General features: G+C 37.1%; 1 protein-coding gene across 3 annotated transcripts in view; it reads left to right on the forward strand.

Annotated features, from left to right (window-relative positions):
* Positions 1 to 18,481, forward strand: part of MAST1 (microtubule associated serine/threonine kinase 1) — an 89,142-nt gene that overhangs the window by 50,837 nt on the left and 19,824 nt on the right. For all 3 annotated transcript variants that reach the window (XM_026681990.2, XM_087956954.1, XM_087956955.1), the window contains 4 exons: positions 3,909 to 4,041; positions 6,010 to 6,077; positions 9,108 to 9,193; positions 10,017 to 10,225. In XM_026681990.2, coding sequence (XP_026537775.2) covers positions 3,909 to 4,041; positions 6,010 to 6,077; positions 9,108 to 9,193; positions 10,017 to 10,225 — 496 coding nt within the window. The remainder of the gene's footprint in view (positions 1 to 3,908; positions 4,042 to 6,009; positions 6,078 to 9,107; positions 9,194 to 10,016; positions 10,226 to 18,481) is intronic.

An 18,481-nucleotide genomic window follows, 5' to 3' on the forward strand; every position in this document is an offset into this window, starting at 1 on the left:
GCATGTATCCACATCAGCAGCAGCATTAGCAGCTCAGGGAAAGAACAGATGGAAGGGAAAAGAAAACACTAGAAGCACTGGGTGAGGCCAGTGAGCTATGACATTTAGGAAGTCTACTACTTCCTATGAAGACTACTACTTACAATGAAGAACGGGTACACCAGCTACTACTTCAGCACCAGCTATGGGGAAATAAGAGGAAGAGGAAGATGACAAATAGGTAATCTGGCAGGCAGGCCATGAGGAAAAAGAGGAAATGGGCAACATAATTAGCTAATTATGTCATTGAATCCATAAAACAATACTTTCAAACATTGAGAACATATCTGAAAAATGTAAAAAAAACCATGGGCTCCTGCAAAACTGAGCACATTTTTTAATACTTTCTTATAGATATTGTCAGAGAGAAAGGCATTAATTTCTTATTAAAAAGAAGAAGAAAATGGAATGTGCAGAAAAGATTTAAAATACAAGAACCAAACAAGCAGGCAGGATGAACGTAATTCAGTTGATCAAGAAGGTTTTTAATTAAGAGTCATTTTTCATTCCAATAAATCCGAGGACATGTTATTCCTCTTTGCTCCTAGTATGTACAGATATGACCCATACTGGTAGAATTTAAAACTAGCAAATTAGAAGCGGGGAAAAACTGCTTTTCAAAAATTATTTATGCAATAGAAAATGGAAGAGAGACCATTAAGAATGATAAAGTGTTTAAATCACTCAAAAAAATTGGAAATAATTCAGAGTTGTAAGTGGAAGGACACACATCTGGTCTTTATCACACTTACATTGCAGCAACCTGTTTTCGTACTTTGAAGAGCAGGTCTGGTAATTTCATTGCTGTAAAAGTTAAATGATACTGATTGTTTTCCAACACTTAAAGCTTCGAACAAGTTATGGACTACAGGTAGTCCTCAACTTATGTCTGGCTACCTAGCAATCATTTAAAGTTAAGATAGATACCTCCCCTCCAAAACATACAATCTGATTTTGAGGTTAAAATAGCCATAACCCCCACCCCCCGCAATCACATGATTGCATTTTAGATGTTTGTCAATCAGCTCACCTTTATGGACATGTACAGCATCGTACAGTCACGTGACTGATTTTTTACAGACTTTTTTTTGCTGATTTATGGCATTTACTTCCAATTTCTATCACAGAATGCCCATTGGGTAATGACTACCTCTTTTGCTTAACAACTGCCACACAAAACGCCCCCAAAATTGGATCCGGTCATGTGATGCCTTGACGTATGACTGCAATGACTTATGACCATAATTCTGAACTCAATTATGGTCATAAGTTGAGAACTACCTGAAACTGTTTGAGGGGCCTACCATGTCTGATTATTTCTCCTAGAGGCTCATTTATCTGGTCTGCATGAAAGGATTCTTCCTATCTCCAAATATGGATTATTATTTTTTTAAAGAAATGAGATTGGAGTCTGGTTTCTTGGTTTATTAAAGACATATTTTTATCTGGCCTTTGAAATTATTATCAGCTGGTTTAATGTGAAAGATTTGGGAGATTGTTTTAAACTTTCAAGATATTCGTACATGTATTTATAAAAAATGACTGTCAATAGGTGTTGGTGATAGTTGTTGAAAGAGTATTGCCATCAATAAAAAGACTGATGAACAAACAGCCTATTTTAAAGAATTGGTTTTGCTGTTTGCCTAAATGAGATTTTCACCAGAGCTCTCTGTGGATAGTACACCATGCTATTCAATGATGGGTCTTTGGGATTTAATTTTTGGGGAGACTTTGGATTTTTGCCTAAGCACCAAAAGCTTCTTCTTGTTCAGTTGTTGCTTCACGTGCTCCTTTAAGTCTGGTATTGAAAACCAGTTCTGAGCTGAGCATGAGCGAGATTCCACCTGGCTCAAGAATTCCTTCTGTCTCCCCATCTAGGCCCTACCCTTTATCACCGGAGGGTTCAGATCATCAACCCGGCTTGTATCTGCTTAGACTAGTTTTGAAGGTGCCTATGTGTTACCTTGGCAACACAGCAGCCAATCACAGAACACATTTTCTCAACCAGCCCGTTGCTGCACTGCATTGACTAGTCTGACGCTGTCTTTGTTGTCCAGCTGAGAAACATGGGAGCATCAGGAGGAGGAGGATGGCGGACAGGGGCTCCTGTTTATGCCCCTCTTTTTCTCCAACCTGGGATTGAGAAAAACAAACCTTGTGTTTCAAACATGGGTTTCAAAAGAATTGTGATAGGAAAGAGGGTTTTCTTTCAAACAAAATGAAAATTCTTAGCTGTGTTTACTTAGCTTCTCTGCTTTTTTCCCCTTTTCATCAAGGTCAGATTATAAACGGAGCCGTAGAGAGGCTTCTTAATTCCTCCTAGCAATCTTCTCCAATGTAGTCCCTACTATACCCATTAGTCAGACACAGCATGATGGCAGGATATGATGGGAGTTGTAGTCCAGTTCAGCTCCCAGGGCCAGGCTAAGCAAGACTAATATAAAGTGCCACATGATAGGCTATTATAGACAGTCTTAACTATGTATTCAGTATAAGAGGTTAACTGTCAGCTGATTAGGGAAGGGAGTCAGTATCTTGTATCCATCAATGCAAGTGTTTCCGAAAATCCCACAGGCAAGGACTTCTCCCACAGTTTCTTTTCTGCAGCCAGCTTTTTGAGGAATATTCTCTCAAAAAATTAGCAATTTTGCAGACTTTCTCCACTTCTGTTGACTTGATGTTACAGTTTTGCTACAAAACCTTTTAATTTATCTACTGCGATTCAGCTACACAGATATTTCAATGGTTGAAATCAAAATCTCAGTAACAGCAACTCTTTATTAACATTAAATTTCACTGATGGCCGCTAACATAACATTTTCCTAAAGATCAATAGTGATGTAAACACACTGGCATCTCAGCTGGAATATGCTTGGCGTCAAAGAATAGAGTCAGTGGATCCTTTAGCATTCAACTGCCAGGTTCGCCATACATTATCTACAGTACTGAAGGCAGTAAGTAGTCACTTGGTTGTGTGGTGTCTAGTTGTTTGGATTCTATACAAATGTTGTATTTTCTGAAAATGCATATCGCAACGACAGCCAGTTTCTGTGGACCGCAAAGCCCCATGTTTCTCTACACCTCAGTTGCCAAACAGGTATCCTACCAATTCCCTTGCTTCATAAAGGGGAAGTGCATAAGTGCACCAGTGTGCCTACTGTCCCTGTCTTACTGTCCCCATTTATCTGTATTTACTTCCTTTGTTCTTGTTTATGTTCATACTTATACTTGTACATACTTATCTTGTACATGTTTGACAAACAAACAAATTAAATAAATAAAGATAGATAGATAGATAGATAATATGAGGTTGAGAGGTAGGACAGTAGGAAATGCCTATGAACAGACAAGATAGTTATGAAAATACAATGCCACTGCCATCAACAGCCAAATGGACTACAAGTAACCTGATAAATCAAAAAAGCAGGGTGGGGGGAACCTTAAGTTTAAACTCATACATATGTGAACGCATATACACAGACAGAACTGTATACTCTGTTGATGCTGTTCTTTATCATAATTACGGTTGCTTAATATTTGAATAAAGTTGCTTATCTATCCAAGCCTCCTTGATTTATGTTGATGTGCATTTACATTCCTGGCACTGGATTTATAGTCAAAAAAATTCTTAAGGGGGAAAAAAACTAGTCTGGTAGAACTGAGACCCTCCACCTAAAAACACTGAGGGTAATGTTAACCTGAGGAACAGTGGCTGTTTCAGTTCATGGATCCTGTGAGTCCTATTGCCCAGGTCCACATCCAATTGCTTTTGGCATTACACCTCCCTAGCTGTCTTCTTGTGGTTCACTGAAATCAGTTCTTCGCTAATCTCCATCCTAATTCAGGCATGTACTGCGTCTTAACTCTAGGAATTTAATCCTGAGGAGTTTTACCACTTGCTGGAAGCAGCTGAGGACCATGCCAAAGAGGGACATCTGGTGAAGACAGATATTCCTCGTTACATCATAAGCCAGTTGGGACTGACTCGAGACCCATTTCCAGGTAATGCAACCAAAATTATCTGCTATCCAAACTGCCTTGTCTCTGTATATGTACCCCCAAGTCTCAGTATTTGTTATATGTCAAGTGCCCATACGTGTGTCATTTCTTGCATGTATTAGCATGGTCATCTCATAACTCCTTTGGATATGTGGCAATTTGTCATGCTGACTATTCAATTCAATATTACATGGATTCCATACAGCACAAATTTGTTCATTTTCTTCAGTATGATTCTTTATTCTTGAGCCATTTTTGTTCCTTGTGCAACTTTGAGAAAAATCTGTCTCACCACCTATTCTACTTAAGGGGTAGGATATAAATAAATTGACACAGAATTTAGTTCTACAGAGTTGGAAAAAGAAGTTAGCCAGGATAGTATATAGGCATATTTCTAAGTTCTGAACAAAGAAGTTAAATTTATTAAGGAGCTATTAAGAATTTGTTAACAAATTGTCCAGTAGAAAGGAGAAGAATGTAAATTGTTGTCTACTAATAAGTTTCTGGATTACCATCTTGTATTTGATGATTTCTGGAATTCTTTTGAAGAATGCTGGGCTAGATAGGAACTTTTTGGAGATGAACAAGAGAGTAGCTGATAGTGAAGCCTTAATTATTAAGAAATCCCAAGACGTACATTTCTTTTTTAAAATTTAAAATTCATATGGGATAATGTAAAAGGAAAACCAGCCTAGTTATGATAGGGGATTGGAATCCTTCACATGGCAAAAAGATGCTGGATGAACAGCATGTCTTTTCTCATCTTGACTTCAAAACACAGTTTTCAGTATTACGGCTAACCTTATCTTACAGCATCAACTGTTCCTCCAGTGCTTCTGCAGGGTGACTTATTGAAATTCAGAACCCCATTGTCTTCCCCCCTCTCAATTGTAGCTAAATATATACAACATAGCCATTAAAAATTGTATGGAAAGACACTGACATAACATTTCTCAATTTCCCTCCTTTCAAACTTTTACCAAGCTGAATAACTTTCTATTTGTTGTGTGTTGAATTGGGCTGAATTATCTAAATGTTGATACTCCAATCCATGACATCCAGGGTTGTGAAATTACTACAGGTGGCAGATTCCAAAGGCTGAGTTATGCTGCTTGCTTCATCTGAGTAAAACTAAGAACAAACAGTGCACAATGTAAAGGATTTTTGCAATGGCTTCTGTTTTTATTTTTAGGACCTTTGCTATAGGCATCTGGGCTCTGGATTTTATCAGACTGATGGGCAAATAGGGGTGTTAACCCCTTTCCTTCAACTTGGCTTCCCATTCAAAACTGACCCTCCATTTCAGTTTTTCCTCTCAACGGGGGAAGCATTGTATAGATTAATCGTGTGGGGTTGATCCTGAAATGGGATTGATAATTGTTCAGAGTTGTCTAACTAGGAATCATGATCTGGATTTCCAGAGAAGTAGTAATGGAATTTGCATAGAAATTCTGGAAAGTGGTTGATCAAAGACCCCAGGTGCTAGAAGGTCTATTGCGTGTTTCTTCATTAGGACGATTTATTTTTTTAATGCTTCAGCTTGTCAATGCACATTTTCACACTGGCAAGGTAGCGTGTGCTCATCTGCATCCAGTGTTAAATGTGTGCATATACACGTATGTATTTCTCTAAGCCGGATTTCATGAGTGCATCTATATTGCATTGTGAGCGTGAGTAAAATTGCCAATATATGCACATCAGCATAAAGAGTCTTTTGCATATCTGCTGTGTGTTGAGCTGCATGCAGATGTGCTTGCAAGTGCATGGTTGAATCTCCTGATTTGCCATTAGAACACATGGAGCTTTCATATATACCCATTTATACCACATGCATGTGCCTTTCTGTATATGCATGGCTCTGTGTGTGTCTAGATTTCACCCTTTCTGTGCTTTCATAAATGACAATGGGGTTGCTAAAGCCTTGTTCCCTTGGCTCTCCCTTTGGCTCTTCCCAAACCTTGTTGTCGTCAGATGTGCTGTATGTGGAGGAGCACGATAGTGGAGGATCCAACACACCTGAGACAGAGGAGTTCACCGAGGTCAGTATACAGGTCAGCTTGGCCAACCCCAGCCTAGCCAGTTTTTTTTCCACTCAGGGACTCCCACAGACACACCTTGTTCACCATGCTGTGCAAATGCCCCACTTGCAATCTATCGTTACTACTAAGCCTCAGAGGAACATTCCATTTGTGTAAGAAGAAAGAAATTTTCATAAAACAAGCTGAGATTAAGTAAAAATGTATGGTGATATAATACTCAAAAACTGTATCAATGCAAAAACATAAATTATGGCATTTAACCAGGCACATATCGTTTGCCTTTCCTTCTTTCCCACAGACGCCCATGTTTAGAAGTACCAGTCTTTGAAATTCAGGATTATATCTAAAGTTCTATCCTGTTTCTACTGGCAGCAACTGGAAATAAATTAGACATGAAGAATATGGATGCTTTGGGAGGAGGGTTGCTACTTAAATAGCAGCAGTACTTCTGTGATCTCCAGAGTACTCTGTTGCTTTGGGTAGTGGAAGTGGAGTTGTTTAATTACTATGTACACTATTATATTTTTCATACGTTCATTTTATACTTTATTTAGCTCTCCAAGGTAATCTCCCCCCAATATACTTACATCTGTCCTATATAAATTAATATGTATTCATATGAGAGAATCAACATAGATTGCATTTCTTTGCAGAAGTAAATCCTCCTAGGTTTCATGCACGCAGTCCTCTAGAAAGATTAATTAAGATACAATAAATATTATTTCAAAATCAGAAGCCTAATTTCAAAGAGCTGCCCAAGCTAGGTTTTGCTTGTGGAAGAGATTTGCACTAACCTTTTCCTACTTTTTCCCCCTGGGCAACTAATAATGCTGTCTATCCAGTAAATTATAATATCGCAAGCCTCCCTCAGTTTCAACAATTATTTTCACATCAGTTGTTTGGAATGAGGGGCACATGTTAACTAAAATACATGCATTCAAATCTCTCATGGACTTGTTTATTTATATTTCAACCTCTTTGGACTCTAGCTTGGGTGTGTGTGGTTCTGAGCTGTTGAAGGATGGTAGAAATTATGTACAATGTAGTAAACAAATTCCAGCTTTGCTGCTTACAAGGAAAGACTATCTTTAATATTTTGTTCAATAAAAAGTGAAATAAATGTGCCCGTAATTTGGATTCCTACTAGTTAACCAACTAAGAATTTTGATTGATCTACTGACTAAATATAGTAAAAGCTGTAAGCTGATTAGGATTTTCATATCTCACATTTTAAAGTTCAAAGCAGTTAAAGGTTTGGGGAAAGTGCTGAAATTTAATCAGATCCAGGGATGTTCAGTCATCCAGGGATGGCAACTCAATTAGCCATTTAAGACGGCCGCAGTTTAAAAGAGAGAGGTAGGCTTCCCACGTGCAGCTGTTTAGCCCCATTGTTGTGACCTCTCCCCTAGATTGTATTTATGCAATTTTATGGCTAAAAGTCCCCCTTCTGGAGGAATTACTATAGCTATCTTTTATTTTAAAGAAAATCTGACCCTTATGTCTCAATCATGTTTCCTACAATATTTTGGGGAGAATGGCTAAGCAATAAATAATCTAAAATAATGACCCTCTCACTCAAGAAAATTGCCTATTTCTGCTCTGAAGGGCGTCAGTGAGGCTATATGCTATTGACAAGATGTACTTTTTGATTTTTATAGTGCAGCTGAAGATGTTAGAAAACTACTATGTCCTTGCAACAAACTGATTTGAGAGACTATCTAAATTGCTCTGCCCAGTGGTGGCAGCAGCAACAATTGTTAGAAATGGGAGAGAAAAAATGGGAAGAAAAATCCACTTATGGAAGAGAGGAGGGCTATGAAAGAGGCATGACATGGGTGGCTAAGGGACAAGAGGAGGAGGCCTGGGCAGGAATGATGGCTTTTGAGTGTGACTGATGGAAGAGAGGGGGAAGGTAAGAAGGAGAAATTATCATAAAAGGATTGGACAAGGATTGGAGTATAAATTAGGACCAAACAGACAAATAGAGGATAGATGGATTTTGCATGGGACCTGCATGTGTGAGGGAAAAGAAATAGGCTGAAATTGGTGGAAGGTTCAAGATGTTAATCTTAGTTATCAGTTAGTGCAGAGGGTGCATTGTTCCTGAATCTTACTATTTCCCTGTCTGGAACTGCTTCCCTTGCTCAATCTCTCCTTTACCACAGTCTGTTAATAATTTGAAGATGGCATATTTGTTTTGGGCAGAAAAGGCTGAATAGAGAGAAACCAAAGGAACCTCTTCCACCTCCTCTTCCCCCCTTGGAAAATCATCAAATGCATGATTGTTTCAGAGGCACTAGAAAGCTAAGCAGCTGCTCTTTGGAAGTGGAGTTAAATTGGCAGATGGCATGAGGTTTTCAGTGTCATTTTGAGTTTATTAAATTTGAATGGTGTATTTACTTTTGATTTTTAAATCACTGTGAATCAATTAAGTTCTTAATATGCAAACATATTATAAATAAATGGTAGAAGAATCCTTAGGGGTTCATATTTTTTTTCTGAAGATTTACAAAGATTAACTCTCAATAGAAGATTAAAGGTTTACATAGAATCAGTCATAATTTTGGTTTTTCTCCCTCATACTTTGTCTTAGCACTACTTTGTGGAGTGAGGTATCGGCTCAAAATTAGTCCACTGCAAGATCTATTGTGGTTTGCAGCTTAGAAAAGATTCTGCATCTTTATTCTAAGTTTCCTGTTCTTCATTGGTGAGAATGTGATGAACATATATGTGCTAGTAGCTCTTTATTGAAGAATAGAGATTCTACCTGGATTTTTAAAAAATTGCATTGTTAGGACTTGAATGCTGTTGCTTAACTATGTATTTCATTGTGCACTTGACTCTTCTTAATTTTTGATATTTCTGCATTTATAAATGAATTGACTATGGTTTCTGAATGACAGAATTCAGATTCAAATGTGTTAAGTGACATCTAAAAAGCATCTTATAAGGTAAACTTCTATTAGACCTGAATTCTTGTCTCCTTATGGACCATTTATGGCCTCACACTCTGAATGCTTAATATTGCAGAGTCGTGGGACCACTCCAAAGCCAAAGAAGCCACCAGGAGAAGGAGACTTTGAAACTATTAAACTTATAAGCAATGGGGCCTATGGGTGAGTGCACTAACTTAGCATCAGGCTCCTTGGACCCATTGGCCGCAGGAAAGGAGCTTTGCTTCTGGTCAATATTGTAGCTCCAAACTGTGTTTGTTTCAAATGTTTATTTCAGCCAGTCTTCCTGTTTCTACAATGATGGTGTAGCTCAGTGGGGCTCCTCTCTACAGTTATAGCAAATTGGAGTATAAATTAGGACAATGGTTCAAAGAGGCTGTAAAAATAGATTATGATTTTGGGGGCGGGAAGTTTAATGCTTGGATTCGTTAATTAATGAATAAATAAAATAATTTTTAGCCTGATATTGAAGAGAAGCGTAGCTACCAAACAAGCCTGTCTGATGAAGACATTCCTCAAGAAGGCACTGGCATTTCTGGGGCTATAGGGAGGAGAACCTCTGAAGACAATGTCAGTGAAATAGGTGGAAGGAGGTATTCTTTCCAAGACCAAGACCTCAAATCCAGGATAATTCTGGATTCTGACTTCTCACTAAGTAGTAGCCCAAAATGATTTTTCTATCTTACAGTGTACTGTAGCAAAGTACACTAGACAGATGTATGACCATGTTTAATTTTCTCCTGTAGAAAACATTCTGTAAATGTTTTTTTTTTAACCAACTAGAAAAAGGAGGTAAACTCTAATAAATATGAAGGCTCCAGCAATCTTTCTTTAAAGAATGTGAAAATAGAGGTAGTTTACAGAAGGGTTGTGGCACCTTGACTCTCAAGATTTTGCATTTCCTTTTTGTGGCAGGCGAATATAGACTTTTGGGGCAGAACCTAAACATGCCTTTGCTGACCTCTGCCTTCTTCTTCTCTGTCAGAGCTGTGTATTTGGTGCGACATAAAGAGACCCGCCAGCGCTTTGCCATGAAGAAGATTAATAAGCAGAACCTCATCCTGCGCAATCAGATCCAACAAGCCTTTGTGGAGCGTGACATTCTGACTTTTGCAGAGAACCCCTTTGTGGTCAGCATGTTCTGCTCTTTTGAAACTAAGCGGTACCTCTGCATGGTCATGGAGTATGTTGAAGGTACGCAGTCTCAGAATTTGTGAGGGTTGGTTTCCTGTGAGATGCAAGGTATTTATCACAGTCTCCATCCCATATCATGCAAGAGTTATGTCAGGTTAGCAGCAATCAATGGGAATCGGTTGGATTGATATGCCCTAAATACAGATCCTTTATGGCTTTATCCAAACTGGACTCCAAATATATTAGACCTCCACTTCTGTAATTCTCTGATTTGTACATAGGCAATACTGATTGCAGCATTATATGTGAAGTTAGTCTATTTGGAAGCAGCTGATTTGAAAATGTTGCATTAGGATGCTGAATATTATAAAGAAAACACTAAGTTTAACAGCACATTATTTGTAAGAACTCCTAAAGAATATAACAAATATCTTACTAAATATAATAATGAATGTATCAGTAAATAGATTACCTGCAAGAATGATAGTTAGGAGGTGGGCGTAACTTAGTGCTTAAGCACGTGTCTTATATACAGAAGAACTTACATTCATTCCCTGAAATGCTCAGGTAAGGTGAAGGAAGATTCTGCCTGCAACTCTGAAAATCAGTTGCTCCATCTGGGTAGCCACTCTTGAGCTGGCTTACATAATGTATTGACTTAATACAACTTTCCAGATTGGAAATTATGGCCATTGAGGTTATCCACATCCAAGTTTGTACCTCTTTAAGTTGTGCAGAGCTATCTTGAGGCTTATGAGTCTAATATCCTGTTGAAACTCTTTGATCATGTGATACAACCTCTTGAAAAAGTTGAAAAGGCTCAGTTCTGACTTTGCAGGGTCATACCAGAGAATACTTGAAGACCTTTAAGAGCTAAGATGAAAAATATGAAGAGGAGAGGATTAGTATCCAATAAATTCCTATTGTCTACAATAAGCTTGGGACATTGACAAATTTGTTTTCATCCAACTAGCCTTTTTGGCTGGACTTGAAAATCAATTGACATGTATGCAGATACCACACTACAAAATTTTTTGAGAACTTGCCATGGGTTTTCCATACCTGACTGAATTGGGCAGCTACAGCGAGGAAGACAAGACTGATTCTGTACTGCAGCCAACTCTATAAGCCTGTCTTTCTAATACATTAGGGATTCCTTCATTCTCAAGTGATCCATGTTCTGACTTGGTCAGTCTGGATCTCTTTTAACCCACTGCATGCCTGGAAAGCATCTGAAAATGCATATTAATCTTAACCCACCAAGAGTTATATAATGGCAATGAATTCAGCATCGCTTTATAACTAATACATTTCAGGCAATGAAATGAATTACAAGAATATGCAACTTCTACAAACAAAATGTTTGCCAGGCTAGCTTGGGTCAACCATTTTTATTGATTCATCCCCTTACCTCAAAAATATATATGCAAAAATAGTGTCATACTAGACAGGCTTTGACGATTGCAAAAGGGATGCTGTTGTGGCCATTAGTCTGCATTTTGCCATGCTGATTTATTTTAAATTTTAAGAAATCACAACACATTATCCAACAATTGGTTTTCCTATGTCCTTTCCACTAGGTAGGAAAAGAGTTTAAAGCAAGAGGATTGATATAAATAGGCCAAGTATGAAAGAACAGAATTTTTCCTCCCTTTAGTGAAGGGGAAAAAGCAGTTTTTCCTCTAGACCTAACGACATACATATATATATATATATATATATATATATATATATATATATATATATATATATATATATATATATATATGTGTGTGTGTGTATATACATACATCATCATACATACATACATACATACATTCTTTTCTTGAGGAGTTAGCACGATAGCAAATTCATTGCATAGCATCACAAGTTCACACCAACCACTTTAAGTTCCATATTAAAATTTATATAGGTGGTTTGCAGAAACACTCTACCAAGAATAATTATTAACAAATAATATTAAGTATAAAATACGTGTATCCTTCATTAACCAAATAAACGTAGGTCAAACTTTGAGAAGTGTTTTCCAACAGTTGCAGTTCATTCTATTGGTATCACTTTCTAAGGATGGTGTTTCAGTTTCTCACTCAAGAAAAAAATAGATTCTGAGGATTCTTTTTTGTATCCAATTGATAGTCTAGTTTTAAATTAAGATAGGTTGCAGAAGACATTATGATGGTGAATTTCAGAAGACCTTTCAGCATCCTGTATTCTTTTTGCAATGAAGAAATTAAGGTTTGAAATCTGGAGATCATGCAGGCCATTAATACAGTCCATAAGATAATCATTATCTTACAAACTATGTGTAAATAAGATAACAAAAGAGGCCAGGGGAGAAAATGAACAAATAATGAGAGTTATAGAAGAGAAAGTTGAGTTTAATTGTTAAAAGCCACAATTAACAATAATTACATCTAAAACAGGAAAACTAATTGGGCTATTACATCACAAAGGAAGAAAAGAAATATAGAAGGAAGATAAGGACTGCAGAGAACTGAATGAATTATTTCCATCTGTCTTCCCCTAGAAGATATAGGGCAGAAACTACCTGAACTGATACTTTCAGAAAGTAAGTCTGAGGCATGGACCTAAATAGGGTAGACAAATTAGGAAGTTCTTTATTTAAATCTCAAAAAAATCAAATGTGCAATTGATGATCTTGTGGCAAAAAAGACATAATTCGTAACATCTCACAGGCTTTCTTAGGAGAGGGCTAAAAAATAGCCGGAGGAAAAAAATCTGGGTAAATGAGAATCTGGGGAATTCAAGCTAGTTAAGATTAATGTAAATCACAGATAAATGGCTGGAAAACATGGTTACTGACCAAATTGTCGAGTATATAGGACAGGTTTTCCCGAAGAAGAATTAGCATGGCTGGAGAATATTAGCAAACATATTATAGAAGTTATCAAGTAGATACCACTTACTTGGACTTTCAGATAACTTTTGACAAAGATTCCTGAGCAAATTGAACAATTATGGGGTAAAAGGTTAATCCACTTAAAGCTTAGTAACTGGCTCAAAAGAACAAAATGTACAGTCTGGATAGCCAGTATATCTGTATTTGGGCTTGGTGCTTTAAACTTGTTCATAAATTGGCTGAGGAAATGAAAGTGGCAAGTTTGCGAACAATGTTGGATTATTTAGGTTGGCAAATTAGGAAAAGGAACAGTGAAAAAATGTAGAATATAAGCAAATATAAAATGATGTCTGTTGGTTATAAAAACTCTCAGTTCAGTAAATGGGGACTGAGTTTGAGTTTGGTTTGTAGGTCTGTGATTGGGTTTGCATAACCTATCGGTAGTAGCTGATAATATAGATCTCCATATTACTTGTTGATAAATTAAGAGCTTTGTTCTACAAAATAAAGCTATGGATGTTAACATTGTGTTAGGGTTTGGGGATTAACCCTGGAAGAGTATTGCAGCAGTAGTCAAGCCAGGCAACCAAAGGAGAGCGGAAGGGCCCCAGAGTATACACACACTGAACACAAACACTGTTTGTAGTTTAAATAGTTTTTAATCCAGTTAGAGTTTAAGCATTGTCATTCAGTCCATTAAGTCATTCACAGTATTTCCATCCAGTAAGACTCACTAGTATAGTCCAAGTTAAGAGTCCTTGCAATATCTTTATCAGCCGATAAAGATATCTTCTCCTCCTCCGGTTTCACTCTCCAGAGAAACAAACGCTGGATATTCAGTAGAATTACGCAGTAAATCAGCAAACAGTAGCAAACAATAACAGTTCAGTCACAGGCACTCACAGTCAGTAATTACAGTTAGTCGCAGTATCACACAGTAAGTCGCAGCAGCACACAGTTACAGACAGTAAACTTTCCAGCTTCTAATGCTTCCTTATATTGTAACTTCTAACCGCACCCTTAATCGGCTAATTGCCTGCTGCATTGTGCTTAAAGTGATAAGCACTTAAACCATGATATCTAAGTTTTATATATTTATTCACCCAAACCATATTTGGTATCAATGTTATACCTAACATACTCCCCTTTTGGGTGAAATAAATATATAATACCTTACAATCTTATCCCATATTTTTCACAACTCTCCTGGTGCTTACTGGCACCTTGGGCTTTAGTAAAATTATCAGCTAAATTGTCCTCCGACATACAGTACTCTAGCTGAATCATCTTACTTCTTACAGATTGTCTCACGTTTAGGTATCTTAGATCTGTATGTTTGCTCCTTGTTTTTACTCCAATATTTGTGGCCATTTGAATTGCTGCCTGATTATCTTCATGTATAATTATAGGATAATCCACAGTTATACCTATATCAATTAACATTTGTTTATACATTATTAATTCTGTACATAACAATGATAAACAGGAGAATTCTGCCTCCATAGTAGACAAACTTATATGCTGTTGTCTTATTGACTTCCAGCCTATTAATGTATTACCCAGCATTATGGCTGTTCCTGAAGTCGATTTTCTAGTGTCTCTTTCTGATGCAAAGCTAGCATCTGCATAAGCACACAGAATTAAATCACCCTTTGGTTCTAAATACAATGAATAATTCATTGTCTTTTTAAGATATCTTAATATCCTCTTAGCTGCAATCCAGTGTCTTTCACATGGTGCAGAATTGAATCTAGCCAACTGATTCACGCAGTACGATATATCTGGTCTAGACCAATTACTAATATAACTCAAACTACCAATTAAAGATTGATAAATCACCTTATCAAACTCAGGGCTTTGTACATCAGTGTTGCTAAACTCCTGACTCATTGGAGTCTTAGCTGGCTTACAAAGCTCCATCTTGTAATCTTTTAGCAATTTGCTTATCTTATCTTCCTGAGATATCTTATAACCTTTCCGTGTTTTCTTTATATTCAAACCGAGATACTTCTTTATCTCCCTAATTGCTTGATCTTTATTCTCTTTCCTAATGATGCTATTATTTTATTTGCTTCATCATTAGTTTCAGTTATCAATGCAATGTCATCTGTGAATAGTAATAATAATGATACTTTCCCATTTGTCTCCCTCTTAAACAGACATGGATCGGCTAAACCAGCTTTAAATCCTATATTGTCTAGTTCCTTTACAATATACTGGTTCCATTCATAGCCTGATTGTTTAAGACCATAGAGACTTTTCTTTAACAACCAACAATCATTATTATCCTTATTTTCACTTTTAATACCAACAGGTTTTTTCATATAAATAATATGTTTTAATGGGGCGTGCAAGTAAGCAGTTTCCACATCTAGATGGTTAACTATATAGTTTTTACTAGCTGCCCACACTAAAGCTGCCCTCAAGGTTGCTGCCTTAAGACTAGGTGCAAACACCTCATCGTAGTCATTGGCATTCTGCCTAAAACCTTGGGCTACTAACCTTGCCTTATGGATTAAATTACCATCTTTATCTATTTTTACCTTAAATATCCATTTGCAGCCAATGGATTTCTTTCCTACAGGTAATTTGGCATTTTCATACACCTTCATATCACTTAATGAATTCAGTTCCTTATTCATTGCTGCATACCATTTTTCTTTTTCCTTATTAGGATACTTTTTAATTTCTTCTACAGAATTAGGAACTTCATTAATCTGGCACACTGTGTTAGCCTGGTACCTATCAGGCGGTCTAGATACACGTGTAGTTCTTCTGGGAATTACAGGGCTTACAGGAGGACTTTGTTGAACTACTACCTGTTCATCTTCCTCATCCTGTTCAGCTATTGAATCTGTTTCTTCCTTTATGGGCACTATTTCATCCTGTATTTGTCTTTTTACTTTATTTTTAAAATTACAGGGATAACTAATGGGATTTCTATAGGATTCAATAATTACATCTTTATTGGCATCCTGTTCTAATTTCTCCCATCCTTCATGTTCTAGAAATTGGGCACTAGCACTACATAACACTTTAGATGTGCCTTTCTCCCAAAATCTATATGCCCTATGGTTTGCCTGATAACCAACGAAGAAAAATCTTTTAGTTCTATGTTGCCCTTTTTTTCTGAGTTGTGCAGGAATATGCACCCATGCTGGTGCACCAAATGTGTGCAGGTAACTTAGATCAGGTTTCCTGCCATGCCATCTGGTAAATGGTATTTCACCTGTTGTTGTATTAACAACGTTGTTCAATATGTTATTAGCACACATTGTAGCCTCCCCCACAAAGAATCAGGTAACCCAGAATCATTTAACATTGTTCTAACCATTGCCTGTAGTGTTTGGCCTCTTCTTTCAATAAAAGCGTTATGTTCTGGCCTGTATGGAGCAGACTTCTTATGCTCTATTCCAGCTATCTTAAGTCTGTTCTGGAATTTGTTATTAATAAATTCCGTACCATTATCTGTCACCAGGGTTATCAGTTGTCGTTTAGACTTTCTTTCAGCAAACCTAAGCCAATTGAAAAAATGTTGATATGTTTCAGTTTTGCTTTTCATTAAATAGCAAAACCCATATCTAGAATAATGGTCCATAATGCTTAGTATATATCTAGCACCCCCATACTGGGTTTCTTTGGACCTATGATGTCTGCAAATACCACTTCTAAAGGTTCTTTTGTTTTGAAACCATTTAGCCTATTTGCAGGCAATACTTTGCTCTTATCTTCACAGCAAACATTACAACGCAAATATTTATCACAAGGTTTTAACCTTATTCCTTCAGATAACTCAACTGTACGTTTTAGCATTTTAAAATTTATATGCCCCAAACGCCTATGCAATAAATGGATACATTCTTCATGAGGCTTTATATTATTAAATACAGTTTGTGCCTCCCCTTTATTACTATTATCTAAGACATATAATGTTCCATTTAAAGCTGCAGTTAACCTTTTGTTATCTTTTTCAATTATGCAATTATTATCTTTAAAAGTAATTACATAACCTAATTTATCTAATACCCTTACTGAAAGCAAATTAAACTTTAGTTGCGGTACATACAACATTTTATATCCTGGTTTATGTACGGACAACGTGCAAAACCTTGACCTTTCGCTTTCAGGTTCCAGCCATTGGCAAGAGATATATGTTGAGAGCTTGTAGACATTTTTATAAATTTTGTCTTATCTCTTGTGATGCAGTGGGATGCGCCACTGTCAACCACCCATAAATTATTCTTCACATCAGAGTTGCTAAACGTGGCTAGTTCAAATGCTTTCTTTGGCTTTTTTACATTCTGGCTTTTTCTCTTTTTGCAGAATCTTGCCAAATGTCCTCTGCCTCCACAATTAAAACACTTTTTAATTGTGTATGCTGTTGAAGATAAATTCTCTTCTTCCAGGTGCTTTACTTTGCTTTGCTGGTTTCTTTCAAGCTTTGAAGATAATTTCTCTTCTTTCTTATCTTCTCTCAGCTCGTCACGCTCACGCCTTCTTCTGGCTTCTTCTAGTAGCCTGCCTGTAATCTCGGTTAATGAGAGGCTTTCTTTTGGCAATACCTCTAACGAAGTCACATAGTCATCATAGCTTTGATCTAATGAAGATAATATTATGTAGACTTGTTGCAGTTCATTAAATATAAGCTCTTTTTCTTGCAAATCTTGAAAAATGCTCTTCATACAGTTTAAATGAACTAACATATCTCCATTCCTCTGAAGATGCGTTCGAAAAAGCTTCCGTGTAAGATTTATATGTGCTCCTACACTATCCCGAACATAAATCTTCCTGAGGTTCTCCCAGCAGTTTGCAGCATTTTCTTCTCCACGAATATGGACAAGCTGCTGATCACAGAGAGTCAGTCCTATGATGCATAAAGCCTGCTCATTCTTCAGTTTAAAGTCTTGTAACTTTTCGTTATCATCATCATTAGCAGGATCCCAGCTACTCACATCTGGTGGGTTTGCTATAATGTCCCACAAACCTTCTCTGCGTAGAAGTAAACTACATTTCATTGACCATGAAACATAGTTTGTTCCATCCAGCCTGGATATCATGGACAGTTGTGACAAATTTACTTGTGCCATTACTCTTCAGATATTTTGACTATTTTAAACTAATTAAAACAGTTTGTTTTTACAGTAATGTGCAACTCACACCAACTCTCTGCTATATCCTGGTTAGTTAGACTATGCTGCTGGGCCCATAACCAATGTTAGGGTTTGGGGATTAACCCTGGAAGAGTATTGCAGCAGTAGTCAAGCCAGGCAACCAAAGGAGAGCGGAAGGGCCCCAGAGTATACACACACTGAACACAAACACTGTTTGTAGTTTAAATAGTTTTTAATCCAGTTAGAGTTTAAGCATTGTCATTCAGTCCATTAAGTCATTCACAGTATTTCCATCCAGTAAGACTCACTAGTATAGTCCAAGTTAAGAGTCCTTGCAATATCTTT

The sequence above is a fragment of the Notechis scutatus genome, chromosome 2, assembly GCF_049901735.1.
Source record: "Notechis scutatus isolate UNSWTSFEM ecotype Mainland chromosome 2, rNotScu1.2, whole genome shotgun sequence".
In the NCBI taxonomy this organism is placed as follows: Eukaryota; Metazoa; Chordata; class Lepidosauria; order Squamata; family Elapidae; genus Notechis; species Notechis scutatus.